This window comes from Cenococcum geophilum (genome assembly GCF_001692895.1).
Source record: "Cenococcum geophilum 1.58 unplaced genomic scaffold K441scaffold_60, whole genome shotgun sequence".
Classification (NCBI taxonomy): Eukaryota; Fungi; Ascomycota; class Dothideomycetes; order Gloniales; family Gloniaceae; genus Cenococcum; species Cenococcum geophilum.
In genome coordinates this window covers 58,313-77,573 of record NW_027137618.1, presented here as the reverse complement: position 1 = coordinate 77,573, position 19,261 = coordinate 58,313, and the positions used below count along the sequence as shown (strand labels likewise).

Here is a 19,261-nt window from a genome sequence, read left to right as displayed (position 1 = left end):
AAGACTAAAGATATTAGACCTTATATAGTAAGTGTCTATATAAGTAGAGGTTGTAAATCGTATTACGCGCAGAGCGTATGCGGTAGGGGCCGTATGGCGTAGCGTAGGTCACCTAACTACCTACGGCCCGATAGATAGCCCGACCTTTACTACCCCTTTCTCTCTCCTTAAGTAGATAGAAGATAGACACGAATAAACCAAGAACCAGAACCACACGTATTGCAATTGTAGTATCCCGGGTAATACCGACAGTAAGTCTTATTATAAGCTTCTAAAATCCTCTTATTAGACTTCTAGTTTGTTAAGGACATATAGGCGAAGTTATTTAGATAGGACTAGCACTAGTTACTAGTTAATAGAGGCTCAGGTTTTATATATAATAGTAGGACTAAAATACGCTAAGGAATTGGTTTAGAAGATCAATTAGTAGGAGATCTAAGAGGTATAATAGAAAAATAATAAAAGAAGAGTAAATCTTAATAAAAAATTAAGTAAAAGTCTAAATATAGTACGTGTATATACTTCAAGAGTCTTTAATAGAATTCCACTATCGTTAAGTATTTCACTAAGACGTCTTTACTAAAACGGGACGGTCCCATTATATTACCTTCTAGTACCCTTTTAGTATATAGCCGCAACCTTACTAATATAACTCCGTTATAATAGCGTAATTTAAAAGAAGGGAAATATAAGTATAAGCTATTTAGCTATTATTTCTGATAAAAACTTATTTTTATTTTTATATCTATTATATTACACTATATGCAATTATATATATATAGTCTCTAAGATATAGTGCAATAATTCTATATATATCTCTCTCTTTTCTAGGCAGCTTAATATATACTAGTAGCTATATACTAGTAGTTTATAAATATTATAGAGTAAGTATAAGCGACGATAATATATAATAAAGTAGATATTATTAAGCTATATATATAAACTATATAATAAAGTTAAGACTTTATATAAGGAAAGAAGACAAGGAAATAAAAAGAAAGGATATATATTATTAGCTTAGTTACTTAGTTAATACATATATAGGTAGAATATAACTTAGGTCGTAACTTTTTAGTATCTCTATAGTAGCCTGGAAGGCTCTATATAGCTAAGGGGGTATATTAACCTAAATTGGAGTTCTTTACCACCGTCTTAGTACTATCTTTAATGCCTAATTCCCTATGTCTTATCACCTAATTCTATTACCTATTTTATCTTAATTACCTATAATATTTGGTTTAGTTGCCTAGACCTACCTTATGTATATAGAGAGCTTCTAGAGCCCTCTTCAACCGACAGAGTTCTCATTCCTAATCGTCCGTTTAACATGATTATAGTCTAGCTTTCTCCATCACTACTACTACCAGAGGCCCATGCATGGATTGTAGGAAATGGTCCTAAGAATATAGGGCGCCAGCCTTATCCAGTGCTTTAATCTATATTCAATATTGATTAGAGTTATTGAATATTAAATGTTGAATAAATTTATATATATACTAAGAATATTTAATTTAGTAGCTAAATAGGCCTATATTATACCTATATATATACCTAGCTATACATATAGGTATATAAAGGGGTATATAGGTAGGAGTAGTAGAGAAATAGAGTGTATCCTAAAGGGGTATAAGGGGAGGAAGGGGAGTGGGAGGTAACAGGCCCCGCACTACCCGGCCACAGCACAAACCCCAAAAGGTAAGCGAGTGACTGGCAAGATGCCAGGCACGGCTGTGCGGAACAACATATATAGGCGAGGTGACTTCGTCACCTAACAGGTTCTTCAAGGTGATTATATTATTGTAACGGCGCTATCGCACGTTACCTGCCAAATTCTGCCATATTCTGCCGACCTGCGATTGGCCCGCCCAAAGCTAGCGCCTTAGCGGCTCACCCTATATATTTGTTTACATCAGTCCTAGCAACCCCTTTTCCTTCTCTTTAGCTTAGTATCTTCGTAATACAGTATTCGTTTAAGCTTCGGTTCAGAGGCATTTATTTAAGCCGTGATATTATACTAAGCTCTCCCTACCTTGCCTGGAAAGGCCTCAATAATATCCCACCCTAAAGAAACTTCGTCTGCAACGACGCATTAACGCGCTATACTTAGACACCAAAACAACTCTACATTACCTAGAAAGGCCTAGATAATATCCCACCTTATAAGCTAGACAGGACTAGACCTGTACCCCCAGAATTAAAACTAAAGCGTATAATACTAACGAACCTTAGGAAGCTAACGATGGCACCTAAAGTAAACTTATCTAAGAGAGCTGCCTCTACTCGAGAGGAACCTGAGATCTAATTAGGATTAGAAATTGAAGACAATAATGATGTTATAGATATACGCGAGCAGATTCGCGCCCTCGTAGCTAGCTAGAAAGCTAATTATCTTAAAGTAAGAAATACACAAGAGACCCTATAAAAGATCCTAGAAAGCCTTGCGGCCCTATAAAATAGCCCAGCTTCCCCTTTTTAAAGCCCTAGCTAACCTGTTCACTTTACTAAATGCAATACACCAGGGAGTACGGATATAATAACGAAGTAATTAAAGTCCGTTAAGCTCCCTAACCCCCCACCACTATCTAACGGGATAGACCCTACCTTTAAGAATTAGAGGATTTAAGTATAAGGAAAGCTCTGCGTTAACTATAACCATTTCCTTTTTAAAGAAGCCAAAATGCTCTACCTCTTTAGTCGAACCACTGGGGACGCCTAACGGCACCTTTAAGCTAAGTTTAAGGACGACTCCCCTGTCTAATTTATATCTGTTAACAAGATAATATGGCACCTAGCGGCTATCTATATTAACCTAAATAAAGTATAGGATGCCTATTATAACTATAATTACCTAATAATAAAACCGAACTAACCCTTTGCCAAATTTTAGACTTAATTCCTATACCTTACAGGAGAAGGCTAGGTTCCCCTTAAGAACTACTAATTAGACCTATACGATAAGCTGACAATCCGGCTATAAGAAAAGATTACTATAACCTTAAATAACCTGCCAACCCACAAAAGACTCGCAGCTTATTGCCTATTATTAGACTTAGAACTAAAGCGGATTAACACCCGCCCTAATTAGTAGAAGCGACTCTATAACAATTAAAACTCGCTAGCTATACCTATAGGAGCTAGAGCAGGAAGATAAGTTACAACTACTCTTATACTAAAGGCGGTTATAACTACGCACTGGCGAGCCTTGCCCGACTAGCTATATACTACGCCATTAACTAGTATTCGCCGTAATACTCCAATCGACCCTACCTCGGCTACGTGCTTTAACTGCAATAAGTAAGGTTATTTTACCTCGTCCTGCCCAGAGCTAAAGGATATAGGCGATATTAAGGAGATAGAGGAAGGAGAAACGTCTAATAAGTTAAAAAAAAAAGAACCCTAGGGAAAGACTCCCCCCTAGGGTACCCTATCGATCTTAAAGAGATTAATCTTAGTTAGTTAATAGGTGGAAAGCATTTTACGGTTCTATATATAGTATCTTAAAATAGATATAGAGTTAATATAACCGCCCTTATTAACACTAGAGTAAATGGCTTCGCCTTTATAAATACTGCCTATGCGAATAATATTGCCAAGTTTCTAAATGCAGAAGCTATTTAACTAGAGAAGCCTATCTAGGTAAAGGGCTACAACAGCTAAGCCGGTTAGCCCGTTACCCACGTCTTAAAGTTATATATCGCTCTTAACGGACGACGCTAATACGGTATCCCCTTTTGCATCTTAGACCTAGGGTCCTATAATATAATCCTTAGACGAAAATAGATGTCCTATTTTAATATTTAGTTAAACGTGTAAAAAAGACGGTTTATTTAGCTAGAGGATAGACTAAGGTTACCCTCCTTTGTTAGGGAGATCTGAACTAACTATAAGACACTAGCTGTAAGGGGTAACCCTACCTACTAGTAGGATGTCCGGGCCTGTAACCTAGCCTTTACCTAAAAGGACGCCCGCCGCAAAGCTAGAAAGAACTCTGTACTGATAAAGATACTCTCCTAAAGCGCTATATTTAAAGAGAACTTTATATATAAAAGCGGGATAGATAATGACGTAGATAATATCTAAATTATATAGATCTAACTATTATAGAAAAGAACGTATTAATAGGATATAAGGAATAACCTTTAAAAGATGCAACAGGAGCTAAAAGGAGTAATAATAACGCTAGTACCCTAGAAGTCCCTAAAGTTACATACGCCCCTATTATTAGTTAACCCCCCTACTATAAACATCGCCGTAATTAGCGCTGTAGCGTTCTACTTTAATATATACCAGAAGGACAATAAGGTCTTTATAACAAGCCTATATAAGATTAACCAAATTATTAATAATAGAGAGGAAAGGCTAGATAAGGAAACCGACGAGGAACTAGTTAAACGCCTTCTTCCTACTATTTATATAAGCTACAAGGATGCATTCTTAAAGGCGGCCTTAGATAAGTTACCCCCCTACCAGATATATAATTATAAGATTTAATTAAAGGCCAATAACTCGCTAGGCTATAGCCCCCTCTACTATTAATTAATGGATAAGCTAAAAGTAATAAAGCAGTACTTAATTAATAACCTAGATAAAGGGTTTATTGAGCCAAGTTAAGCCCCTTTTACTTCCCCTATCCTATTCGTAAAAAAGCCTAATAGAGGCCTTCGTTTTTATATCGACTATTAAAAGCTAAACGCTATTACTTAAAAGGACCGGTATCCTATTCCTTTAATTAACGAGACCCTTGCACGTCTAAGCTAGGCAAAGATCTTTACTAAACTTAATATCCGCCAAGCTTTCTACCAAATTAGAATAGACCCTGTATCCGAAGATTTAACAATATTCCGTACCTGCTATAGTTCCTATAAATATAAAGTTCTTCCTTTTAGACTAATAAACGGACTAGCTACGTACTAAAGGTATATAAATAACGTTCTTTTTAATTACCTTAACAAATTCTATACGGCATACCTAGACAACATTCTTATATACTTAGACAACGAACTTAAGCATTAAGTTTATGTTAAGAAGGTCCTAGAGAGGCTATAAAACGCGGGCTTATAAGTTAATATTAAGAAATGCGAGTTTGGGGTAAAACGTATAAAATACCTTGGGTTTATCGTAACTATGGAAGGAATTAAGGTTAACCCTAAGAAGGTAAAGGCAATCTATAACTAGAAGCCCCTTTGCATAGTAAAAGGAATCCAGTCCTTTCTTAATTTTTATAATTTCTACCGCCGGTTTATTTGTGACTACGGAATTATAGTAAAACCTCTTATATGACTAACTAGGAAGGATACGCCTTTTATTTTTAATAATAGCTATATAAAGGCCTTTAAAGAGGTAAAGGATCGGCTTATCTCTTCCCTAATTCTTTATTACTATAACCTAAACCTTAAATTAATGCTAGAAACAGACGCCTCTAATAAGGTTATAGCGGGAATCCTATTACAGTTATATCCAAACGGTAAATAGTACCCTATAGCTTTCTTCTTAAAGACAATAGACCTAGCTAAGTATAACTACGAAGTACATAACAAAGAAATGCTAGTTATTATTTAATTACTCTCCTAATAGCGCGCAGAGCTTAAAGGTACGAACTCCTAGATTAAGATATATATAGATTATAAAGCCTTAGAGTACTTTATAACTATAAAGTAGCTTATAGGGCAATAAGCCTAGTAGGCCGAAATACTCTCCTAATTCTTCTTTACGATTATATATTATTCTAGTAAGTAAAACTCTAAGGCTAATGCCCTAACCCGAAGAGAATAAGATGTAGGACCCTAGGATAAGCTAAAGACCTAATATCGGACGCGCGCCCTCCTTTATCCAGAACAGCTCGACCCGCGGATTCTTAAGAAGCTAGACTCCTAGTAAAACGAGCTAGCACCGATGAAGGAGTCCTTAGATAAGCTAATAGGGCTAATTAACCGCCTCCTAACTGTAAACCGCACGGCTAACGCCCTAAGGGCCCTCCGCGAATAAGCCGTAAAAGGAGACCCCGATTTTAAGACGGAGGAAGGATTGCTCCTATACTAGGAGCAGCTTATAGTCCCTAACGTTAATAATTTACGGACTAAACTAATCCGCGAAGCTTATTGCTAAGTCTTTATAGTATACCCTAGTAAAAACAAGACCTATAAAATTATTAACTGCCGCTACTACTGGCCAAGAATAGTTGCGGATATTAATCGATATATATAGAACTACAAAGACTGCTAGAGAGCTATAATCCCATAGGATAAGACCCTAAGACTACTTAAGCCACTCCCGATACTAGAGCGCCCTTAGCAGTATATCTTTATAGACTTTTATAAACTACCTAAGGACCGTGACGGATATAATATAGTTATAGTTATAGTTAACCGCTTTAGTAAACGCCCGTTCTTAATTCCATATTACAAAAATATTGATGCTAAAGAGGCAGCCCGGCTATATATCTATTACGTTTACCAAATCTACGGACTACTAAATACTATTATGTCCAATTATAGGCCACAATTTATATCGGCCTTCTAGAATAAGTTTACCTAGATTTTAGGCATTAAGCTAAAGCTTTCTACGGCTTATTACCCCTAGATAGACGGTCAGACAGAGATTATAAATCAGTACCTAGACCAGAGGCTTAGGCCCTTTATTAACTATTTCCAAGACAACTAGTCTGAATTACTACCTTTAATAAACTACGCGCAAGCAACCCTACCCCACGACTCCACAGGGTTTGCCCCAATTTAGCTAGAAATAGGATACTTACCCCGTATAAGCTTTAACTAGAAAAGGCTAGAAGAACCCTAAACTATATAAGAGAAGCTATCCTATACTAAGGCCTAACAGTACACCAAACAATTAGAGGAGGCCTAGACGGTAGCCTATAAGAACCTAAAAAAAGCTTAGAGGTTAATGGAATAGTAGGCGAATAAACACCGTCAAGAGCCTAATTTTGCCCCTAGCGATATAGTTTAGGTTATAATAAGGAATTAGAGGACCGAATGACCCAGCCGTAAGCTAGACTACTAGATGGCAGGACTATATAAGGTTCTTAAGAAGATAGGTAACTCGTACAAGATAAAGCTCCTAGACTTAATTAGGGTTCACCCTATTTTCTTACTAGATAAGTTATAGAAAGCTATAAACAACCTATTGCCTAGATAAAAGAACAAGCCTCCCCTACCAGTTTAAGTAAACGGTAATAATAAATAGGAGGTTAACGAAATACTGGCCTGCAAAATAGTACGGGGAGTGCTAAAATACCATATCTAATAAAAGGGCTACAATCCTAACCCAACCTAGTACCCTATATAGAACTTTATAGGCTACCCCTAAAAGCTTAAAGAATTCTATAACCAATACCCTAATACGCCTAAACCCCTAAAGTACCTAGACAAATAGATGGAATGCTAATATAATAAAGACGATAAGTTACCGGAAGAATATAGGGATAAAAACGCCCTAAAGCCCTAATATAGCTATCTACCAAATTCTGCCATATTCTGCCATTTTCTGCCAGTACCGTAAAATTTTAGATGTCTAGGAACTTCGACCGCCGGTTAAAGTTATCTAATTAGTCAGATCTATGCCAAGACTTTTAGCGGCTACTCTTTCTAGCCTAGTGCTTCCACTTAGCCTATAATCGCCCTTTATACTTAGTTAGGACGGACTTGTGTCCCCTTTATCTCCTTATCTTATATTTTTATAATCCTACATTTACAAGCCTAGTGCTACCCTATTTTTTCTAACTAAGCCTAAGGGTAGGCTTTCTTTTAAAGAGGGGGGTGATGTAACGGCGCTATCGCACGTTACCTGCCAAAATTCTACCATATTTTGCCGACCTGCGATTGGCCCGCCTAAAGCTAGCGCCTTGGCGGCTCACCCTATATATTTGTTTACATCGGTCCTAGCGACCCCTTTTCCTTCTCTTTAGCTTAGTATCTTCGTAATACAGCATTCGTTCAAGCTTCGGTTCAGAGGCATTTGTTCAAGCCGTGACAATTATTAGGTACACGGTCCTTACTCTATATTTATATGGAGGCTTGGAAAAATATTCGATATTCAATATAATATCAATATTGAATGCGTGTTCAGTATCACTATCAATATGACCTTATGTTGATATTGAATGTTGATTAAAGCACTGGCCTCATCGCCTTCCAAACTTCCTTAGTGTGAGCGCTGATGATGCCTTCCTACCGCTCCGGAACAGAAATCCCCGTCAGGTATAATCAAAAGAACAAAATAGTGCAGACGGGGGCAGACTAGAACGGCATATCATGGGATAAATGGCATTATAAAGGGGTTGATCTTGCTAGGGCTATTTTTAGAATTTAGGGTCCAATGATCTCCACCCATTTGTGCGTCAAGCCAGGACTCCGATTTGGGGATGATGGTCACGGATCCAGATTCGGCTTGAGCCCAAACCTGGTCTGGGTCTGCCTGGCTTCCTGCCGAAAATGGAAAAGTGTAATGTAAAATAGGGGCTCGAGTGCTTGACCAAGCTTGTCGATGTTTTATTTGGAGCAGACGAAGTAGCAAACTATCTAATTGTGTTTACACTATAGTCGGGATATGCAGCCCCAAGATCCAAACAACCACTATGAATATAAAAATTGACAAATTAATGAGTGACTCCCGCATACCGGTTCTTTTGAACAATCCCTCCTTGTCCTCCACCTCATCCAATCTACTCCTCGTCGAAGAAAGCAAAGATCTTCATCTCAAAGCTTTCTCTTGCTGGGAAATTCGCATACTTCGGGTCCACGAAAGCAGAATGGATGAGTGTAATATTGTTGTCAGGGTTGCTGTCCAGCTGCTTGAACAACAGCGGTTCATCGGGTCGCTGTCCACTCAGATAGTACCACTCATGTTTCTCACTGAAGGTGGGCAATCCAAGCTCCATGATTCCTTCCGAGGTAACTCTACGGTCACCGTGGATATCGTTGTTGGGGTCGACAGATTTCCAGTCACAGACCCCAAGAGGATCTCTGAGAATCTGCTTGACAGGTCGCCACACATTCACTACCATGAACCGGCGAGTGAGAAGACGCTCAACTTCTTTATCGTCTGGAATCACGTTCTTCAGGAGGAATCGGCAGGATACTCTGGTCACGTCTGTGTGGACTCCGTGTGATGGAGATTGCATGGTGCTCATTGATTCTCCTTCTACATTGGGCTTGTAGCGGTTTCTGTCGAGGTATACGACTGTCTTGGAGGCACCCGTACTGTGGAATGAAGTTAGCATAGCTGGAAATAAATATCACGATACGCACATTTTCTTCACCAATTTTTCCGTTGCAGGTTGGATTATCTCATGGATCTGCTTCCGGTCCGTCCAGTCGGTGACGCCTTCGATTTTGTGTTGAAGATATTGGAAGCCTTGGACGTCCCATGTGAAGTCTTTCTCCCTGCCTCGAATGTCTTTGATAACGACTCTGTGGACCTCTGTGATATTGTCCCGACGAGCGTAGCGTCTTTCTGATTCAGGAATACCGGAGTCGATCGGTGGAAGACCTTTAGGACCCGGGTGCTTCAAATAGTTCAAGGTCGTCGAGACATCTTGATTTTCGGCGCCTAGTGAGTTCTTTGGAGAAACAGAGACAAGTGCCTCGATTTGCGTTGCGGCATCTGATGGTGCCATGTTGATAAAACTGTATTGAGAAATGGTATTGGAAATCTGACTGGTGGTGCGCTGATGGTACGAGCGGGTCTCTGGGAGACTCACTTCCTTATATTGACAATTGAAGACCGTGGAGGAATGTCAGTCTAGCTTCTCCAGGTATAGAAGCCCCGGAAGTGGTCATGCACTCGTATGCCGAGATCAATAGTGATGAACATCCTTGAGAGCTTTTCGTCATTTAATTGACCCGAGCACCGGGGTGAGGTTTGTGAGTTCGGTTAAAGGCACCAGGGCAGAAATTATTAATTAGGCCTGCACCATTAATACACAAACCAAATTAACTGAAAAGTCATGAATATAATAGCAAAGACCTTACTTTACCCTGTAAAATATAGATAGTGATAAAAAATGTCTTTGTTGTAGATATGTTGATGGCAATTCAAATTTGGTGGGTGTGGCAAGACCGCACTCACAAATTGCACCCTGGTGCGAGGTACGAGTGGTCTATACTTTCGGATCCCAGAATTCAAACCCCCGCCAAGTCAGCTTCTGATTGGCTAGAAAAATAGTGCGTACGGTAAGTTGTGATAGAATCCATGAGACGAACGTTGGGACATTACTGCTCCTTATCACCAACGAATTTTCCACCGAGGGTCTGAGAGCTTATGGTCCTAGCTTCGGTAGTACTTAAACGTTTTAAAAGCCAACTTTTATGTCTTTTAATATAGTATAACTTTAATATTCTAGTTATAATATATTTATTTAATATAATAGATTCTTTAGGTATTTGTCTCCTTAGTTATATATATTATAGCCCTATATTTATAATATTAAGGGGAGAGATATAGAGTTGTAAAAGGTAACCCTAACTAAATTTTCGGATTTTAGCAGACTTTAGACGGATTTTGGCCGACTACCCATATCTAACTTTATATAAAATGTCGCTACAACGTTATTATTAGATGCATTAGATAGAGAAGCTAAAGGGCTCCTACCTTATGGTTTTTTAATAACAAATAGACGTTAAATAAGGGACGAGATACGGCAGTAAAAAAGGTGAGTTTTGGGTATATTTTGGGCTTGTACCACTAAAGCTAGGACCATAAGCTCTCAGACCTTCGGCGGAAAATCCGTTTAAATAAGGAGCAGTGTGCCCACCCAAACGATCCACAGAGGGGTCTAATTTACGAGATAAAATTGAACTCTGCATTGCTTCTAAATCAAGCCCAATTCAAGTGGGGCGCCTTAGTCGCTGCAGTAGATCCCCTCGATTAGATAACCTCATCTACTAGTGACCGAAGCACCTTAACCTCACCTAGTAGTGACCGAGGCGCCTCACCATTCGCTATGTATAGGGGGGGTCCAGGGGGTCTCCCCCTGGAAAACCTCATATCTATATATATACCAATTGAACTCTATACTATAAGGCTCTAGACCAGCTTATTAACCATAAACTCGGGTCAAATTTTCGTTGGCGGACCCCAACGATCAGCATGTTAGCCGGTTTTTATACAATAACAATACTCTGAAGTTTTTGACAGCTTTTATCCGGACAATAGAGGGGTTTCGATGGAACGATATATTCGTTCGATATGATCGACGTACTAAATATTTAGCGCTTACTTGACCTCAACTTCGTTAAATATCGATTTGTTATTAGGGGTTTCGATACAGATCATTTGACGAGTAGTTGTTACCAAAAATAGACCCTGTTCCTCACCAAAATCTTCCTGACTTCCGCTCGAATTCGGTGAATCGTCGCGACATACTAGCCTGTCCTCTATACGAGCTTCGCTCTGAATAGCTTTATCGACGGTTTTGTGGATAAAATCGGGAGTTACGAAGGTTAGCTTGACGCGGCCAAGACGGCGCGACGCGGCTGCTCTACTATATCAACGGTAGATTCGACATCACGTATTGGATCAAAAGGCATAGTGGTAAAGGCAAAATGTGGAAAATATGAGGCTATTTGGAGGGTTCAATCAAAACGTGTGAAGGTTTAAAGATTTCGATGTTATACAACATCGTTTCAACCGATATTTGCCAAGAACTAGGTTCGATATTTTAAACGACTAACTAAATACTGCTAGTAAGTGTCGATCGCTCGTTTCGACTTGCTTATACTAAATATCGAACGAATATATCGTTCCATCGAAACCCCTCTAATGAATGTGAGACATAATGATCTTAATCTGCATCTCGGACATCTTGAAACTTTCCTGACATCGGTTCCGCCATCCGAAGTTTCTGGTCAAGATTCGTATTCGTACGTACTCGCTCCGAGATTGCGATTTAAGCTTTTCGGCTCTCCTTACTATGGTATCAGGCCTAAATATTGTTAGTGCCACGCTAAACAGGGGTTACCACACTAACCAGACAAAGCAGGAAAAAACCAATAATTACTAGCAGTCTCTTTGAGCTCAGCGACGTGTCACGTGACAGCGCGCGGGCCATCGTGTAGATACCTTCTCGGGGCCTTCGAGCCCCTAAGATTCTTCCTCATAGAGTATCATATGTATCATTTCCATCCAGTGATCTTTTTGGACTGGAGCCAATATGGAGCTCCAGGATGGACTGAGGCTTGCCCTGGAGTGGATCTAAGGTAGTGGAGCCCTTGGAGCTCTAAACCCTATACCCAATCGGGAGGGAGGAAAGGACATTATATTGTCAGTGCGTAGGATTAGCCAATCAGAGGGTTGCGCAATGGCCTAGCGTTCTTACTAGCTAGTGTCAGCCACTAAATCTAGAACTCCTAGTTGTACCTTAGACCGCCGCTATTATCCTTGCCGTCACCCTTTTTACCTCTCTCCCTCGGTATTACCACTTATTCTTTTAGTATTGTTCCTTGCTAACTAATATAGAACGATTCTTTCCCATCTGCACATCCACCCTAGATAATATCTTTATTACTCCTAAAGAAATTAACCTGAACGGAATTAACGCGTTAAGAAAGGTGGAGGAGTTTAAGCTAAACGGCAAGCAGTATATTTGGTGTCACGCCTTAATAAAGGCGCCTAAAAATACCAAAATGCGAACGTTACCGGTATGGCGATAAGTGAGGATATTTAAGAGAAGGACGGTGATAAGAAGGACTAGTACTACTACTGCTGTTAAGGCGATTCTTAATTAAGGCAATAATACTAACGACGGCAATAACAATAGAGAGGTTAATAAGGTTAATAAGTAGAGAATCTAATTCAATATTGGTGATATTTGCCACCTTTACCTTACCTCCTTAACACTATATTTATGCTAAGACTTACTATTTATAGTATATATTTGCTTCGGGGCTCCGTGGAGCTCCTGGAGCTACAGCCCTTAATAGGCCGGTAGAGTGGATTTAAGCCTAGATCCACTCCACTCCAGTCCAAAAAGATCACTATTTCTATTAGCCTGCTTAGCGTCTAATAGGTTTTAGCATAATATAAAAGTACTAGTGCTTATCGTAAAATACTAAAACCTAAAAATTACCTGTTTCCTCTACTTTATTTAGTTAGTGTAGTAACTCCTACTTAGAGTGGCACTAATAATATTTAGGCCTAATACTATAGTAAGTTTGGCTTATATAATTAGAGGGGGCTTAGTAGGCGGTAATAGAAGCTAAGACACTACTTGGGGCCTATTTTAGTTTCCCGTTATTTATTTTTACTCTTTCTTATACTTTACACGTCTTCCCCTAAGCGCCTCTCTCTCTACGCGTTTTCCTTTTTATATAAGAGAGGCATAGGCAAGGCACGGGCGAGGCATAAGTAGAGGCATAAGTAAAGGTATGAGTAGAGCCACGAGCAGAGCGTAGGGATAGAAAGGGATATCTAGAAAAGGAATGTTAAAAGCTAAGCCCTAATTTACCTCTATAGAATAATTGCGCACTATTTATCTAGATCTACCCACGTAGACTTAATATTTCCTATTTTAGCGTTCTGCTTTAAGTCATACTATATATATACGCATTTATCTACTAACCTCCTAATTAGCTCCTATCCCTTAACACAATAATTTAGGTCCTTAGGTTATTAATAAAAACTAATTACAGGTAGTATTCCTATAGGTGCTTTATAATTTCTTGAATTTTCTAATTCTTGCCTTTTTACCCTTTTTCACACTATTGGCTCTACTATATATCTCTAGTACTAGACTAAATACTCTTTATTTATCCCTAGGAGACCCTTTTAAATCCCTAAGGCCTCTTCTTATAGTACTACTACTTATTTTTAAATAGTATCTTCTTTAGATAATATCCTTAGTAGTTCTTACGTAGATCTTTATAGACTTCCTCTTATAGGATTCTAGAATCCCTATTATATATTACGGCACTAGTCCATCTAATAATATATCCGCTACTAGGGGTATACTATTAATCTCGCCGTACAGGCCTTCTTCTTTAAAGATACTCTTAAACTTAAGGCTATTAAATTATATAAAAGGAATAACGTAAGCGGAAAGGAGTAAAGTCATAAGGAAGAGATTAAGTAGAAAGAGACCTTCTAAGCAATAGGCCTACTTAGTAAGCTTTATAATATTATAGTATACTTCTATACCTTAGCGAGTTGTATAAAGGAGTTTAAGACTTTAGTTAGAAGACGAGTTTTATTTAATAATTGTATAAGATAGAATAGCTAGTATTAAATGCTGAGCATTTTACCGTATAATATTAGAGATATAAGGAGATTATATAACACTTAATCGAGTACTCTTTATAATAGATATACTTATTAAATATATAGAGAACTCTCTTATATAACTCTTTTTTAGCTACTTTATTTAAGCTAAAGCTAATACTATATAATGGGCACTTTTTAAATTAAATAAAGCTCTCTTACTTTGAATAAAGAATATATATGCGAAGTTTAACGAGTATTACTAGAAAATAGATAACTCCCCTCTTTATACTACTGCACTTATTCTTTACCTAAATCGTTATATAAAGTATATTAAGATATTTTAAAAGAAGGAGTAGCGGAAAATAATACTTCTAAAGGTTTAATGGCTTTAGGAAATATACCGAGAATTAGAGAAGCCTATTACCTCTTTTTAAATAGTATTATATAATAAGCTATTATAAAATAAGTATAAGGAACTTAATAAGTATAATTAAATTATAAATAAATTAAATAAAAAGGTTATTTAACTAGCAAGCCAGGATAAGTACGATAACTACTACTCTAAAGTACCATACGAAATTAAAGTTTCTCTACTTTAGTGGTAGTCTTAAGAATAATAAATAAAGCGCTAGCTGTAGTTTTTACTCTTTATAAAAGAGGTACTTCTAATTCTAGCTATAAGTAATACACTAAAGAGAGTATTTTTAAAAGGGCATTATATAGTATTATAGGAGAGAATATAGCTTAGATTATAGAACTTTAAGAAGATAGAGTATATAAAGAGCTAGTACTAGAGTGGAATTTTAATAGGAATATAGTAGTTATATAAAAAAAGGTATATAAAAGATATATTATACAACACTAAGGGAGGGGTATAAGATATATAAATAAAATAATTTTAGGCAAAAGGTAACTACTGTCGGGAATAAGGCAATTTGCCGTCACGTACGGCAAACTGCCGTCACGTGATGGCAAGTTGCCATCACGTGTCGCCGCGGCACTAGCGTGGCGAGGAGCCTTAGGCTCCTCGCCCTTCCTCATTCCAATTAATAAGCTTTATTAACCAACATTACTGTAACCTACTTAAGTAGTCGTTATTAGTAAGTCACCCTATATAACTAATACTGATTAGTAGTTAAATATATAGTTAACTATAGAGTAGCTAGGTTTTTAAACAGAAGAGATAGTCTTATATAGGGGTGCTATATACGCTTATATGGAATAGATCCCGGCAATACCGTACTACCTTAGACTTACGGAAAACTAGTAATAGAAGTATTACTAAGTACTAGGAGATACTAAGTTGCGTTTATTACGCAGAACAACCGCGTTTATAAAGATTTAGTTAAGTACTTTAGGTTAGAAGTGTTACTAAACCTAAGGTCCTAAGTTAATGTCTAAAACGCGTTAAACAACATCTTAAATTGCCTACCTCTTAACAGCAAACCTACGAGATCCTATAAAACCGAAAATCCTACCTACCTTTAATGTACGACACCCCGTTAATTCTATACTTACTATAGCGTTAACCTACCTAAAGAAGTATAAGGAAGATATTAACCTAAAGATATAGAATAAAGCTATAATTAACCTTGCAAACGCTAATAAATAAGACTTAAATAGATTTTTATTATACCGTATAGTATATTACAAGGATAGTGAATATAACCATACTGCGCTATAGGAATATATAAAGGAGGACTTTGTTAGATAAACAAAGGAAATATAGGCCCCTATAAATAAGGATATCGTATAGGACTTCCGTAACTTCCTTTAGGAGAATAGAGTATTTGTCCCTAAGGACGGGGGTACTATTAGAGATAACATTTAGGAGCAGGTTCTTAACGTAAAAGAAGAGCATAAATGGACTGCATAAGAGATTAAGCACCAACTACGCACTATAAGGAAGCTTAACTTATAATAGAATCTAAGTAATATACTATAAGAGACGCGTTCTAATTCTATTGCTTTAGGCACGAGTTCTTCCGTTCTATATCTATTACCTTTACCTCTATCTTTAGTTCCCTAGAATCCACTAATTTAACCTATAACTTTAACCACTGCCTCTTAACATAAGCAAGCATAAGATCCCCTTATTTTGTAATCTACTAACCTTTAGACTTTACTGACTAGACCTATATCCCCACTATAGCCTACAATGTAACTCCTACCTCCTCCATCTTAATCTTAAATTAGAGGTAGTTTAAAATTGCTTATAGAGCTTACGAAGCTCTATTTAGATTAGGAGAAGAAGTTTAGTAGGGAATTATACGATGTTCTTAATTCGAAACTACATATCTTCTATAATTATTACTAGAAGGTAGGAATAGAGTCTAATTAATACTATAACGCCTATTCCGTTATGCTTAAGGGCCGAGCTAGTACCTTCTATTATAATTATTTGGCAGGAAAAGGATATAATTTTAACCGTATAATATATAAGTTAAGATACTACTTTAAAACAAAAGAGAATAAGTAGTAGTATATATTAGAATAAAGAGAGACTACCTTTCTAAGGATTATTGCTACAAACCTAGGTGTTCCTTGGCTTAATTATCTTTAAAAGCTCTTTAATTAACTTTAGATGATTTAGCGTGGTTTATCTAAATTATATTAAGATGACTTTAACCTACGTAATTAAGTCATTAGCGTATATTAAGGTGTTAAAGAATATAACCTTACTCTCTTTAATCCTATAAATACTTATAAAGGAGTATATGCTTAATTAAGATCTTCTATTGGCACCGCTTTACGCTTTTAAGAAGTATAGCAATTTAACGCCTAACTCTAACCTACTTTAATTAACCCGCCTAACTAATATAATTATAACTGGACTAATTAAATATATAGTGGCTAGGGTAGGCAATATAGTAGAGGGTATAATTAACGACTATAAGGTAAAGGTGGAGGTCCTTATGGAGGTTTATTTTAAAGTAATTACTAAAAGAAGTGCTATGTTTATAAGAAACCGAATTACTAGTTAACTAGGCATTCTCTTAATAAACAAAAGGAGGCATATAATAAGTTCCGCTAAAGTATAAAAAACATCGGAAATTATAAGGTTACTACGGCCTACTTCTAAAGCTTTTTAGTTTAATATAAAGGCATAGAAGATCTTAAGGGTAAGGTTAATAAGGCCGAATAGCTCCTTATAAATATAGAAATTAAGGAGTACTTACCTAACCAATACTTTACTAAGTATAGTAAAGTAGATAGCATATAAACCGTTACTATTCTTAATAACTAATTTACACTCCATTTTACTACGAAGTTAGATATCTTTAATAAGCTAAGGGAGAGTTCCGCGTTCTCCTTTAATAACAGATACTTGGCGAACGTCTTCTATAGTATTATACCAGATACTAGAGCCACAGGAGTATCTACAGCAGGAGAACCTTAAGTTTAAGCCCTTTAGCAGCTTAATAGCTCTATTTAGATTAACTATTTAACAGCAGGCCAATACATAATTCGTTTTAGCAAGGGTACTATAATCTCTATTAGCACAATTAGGGTCCAAACCCCCTTAGGGTACATTACCTTTCACGTTATTCCTACAAACACTCCGTTTCTATTTTGCATTAGAGATATAAATAAATTAGGCATTAAGCTTAATAACCTTAAGAATATACTTATTTAGGGAAATAATTAGGTGCCCATTGTACGCAAGTGGGGTTACCCCTAGTTACTCCTTTATTAACTAGAAAAGAGTGTTGCTTAGAGCTATTTAACTAAGTTAGAGTTACGTTAACTATACTATTGTTTTAGCCACCTATCCGTTTACCAATTACTTAGGGTTCTTTAGTAGGCAGGCTATAAAGTTAAGGTTAAGGCAATTAAGCATCTTATAAAGTACTGCTATTAATACTAAATAAACCAGAAGTCCCCTAGCCGATTTAAGTTCACCCTTAAAGATAACTATAACTTTAACTTCTATATCATTATTAACGTTATATATCTTAGCGGCAAGCTAGTACTCTAAGTTATTAACTTCTTACCCTCCTTCTAAGCCGTACAATTCTTAAAGGATATGTTAGCTAGGAACGCATAGGATACCCTTTAATTATACTAGATTAATATCTACCTAGGACCCCCTAATTAAATTGTCCATAATGTAGGAAAGAACTTCTTATCTATAGAGTTTTAATAATAGATAAAGGCAATAGCAATCGAGGTTAAGGAAGTCCCTATTAAGGCATATAATAGTATTAGAAAAGTAGAACGATATTACGCGCTATTACGCCGCGTATATAAGATTATCTCTTTAAAACTAGAGGATGCTAGCAAAGAACTTACCTTATAAATGGCTGTTAAAGCTATTAACGATTCCGCTGGCCTAGATAGACTTATACCTATATTACTAGTCTTTAGCGCCTACCCTTAAATAACTAATAATTCTCTACTATCTCCCTCTATTATATAATAAGCTAAGGCTATTTGCAAGGCAATAAAGGAGGTATAATATCTCTACGCCACACGCCAGGTTAATAACGCACTAGGAATAAGAAATGGCCTAAATACCTTAATTACGCTTAATCTGCCACTTTAGTCTAAGGTACGCGTATGGCGTAAAAAGGGAGGATAGTTAGGCCTATATTAACTTATTATAATTAATAGTTAAACTTATACTATTTAGATGCCTTATAAACCTACTTAATTCCATTTAACTATTATTAAGCCTTACTACAAAGATAATAGTTCTGAGCCTTTATAGGATACTATAGAAGATACCCTAAAGGAGAGCTATAATTAACGTGCTCTAGAAGGCGACCACAATCCTAATATAATTATAGTAGATACGCCGCAACTATGATGCGGTAGAGGTCGCCTAAAGGGATTATAAAATTGCTAATATCTTATTAATTTCGAAGAGTAATTTGTTGCCGCTATTAAGAATAGAGTTAAGCTATTAATAGCCTTTATAACAGCTAAGGAGAAGGCTAACTTTAAACTCGTAAAATAGCTCTAAAAGGAAGGTTGTATTATAACTCCAGGAGCTCCTTTCTAAGTATCCGATAAGTAGGAGATCGATAGTCTTATTATAAAAGGGGTC

General features: G+C 37.0%; 1 protein-coding gene across 1 annotated transcript; it reads right to left on the bottom strand.

The window, feature by feature from the left end:
- Window positions 1–8,491: 8,491 nt before the first annotated feature.
- On the bottom strand, window positions 8,492–9,843 carry K441DRAFT_700054 (uncharacterized protein). The gene is made up of 2 exons (XM_067653220.1): window positions 9,264–9,843; window positions 8,492–9,215 (listed from the first exon to the last, which is right to left on the bottom strand). The coding sequence occupies exons 1-2, from the start codon at window positions 9,629–9,631 to the stop codon at window positions 8,678–8,680; spliced, it is 906 nt and encodes a 301-aa protein (XP_067498553.1). The 5' UTR covers window positions 9,632–9,843; the 3' UTR covers window positions 8,492–8,677.
- Between the last annotated feature and the right edge of the window lie 9,418 nt (window positions 9,844–19,261).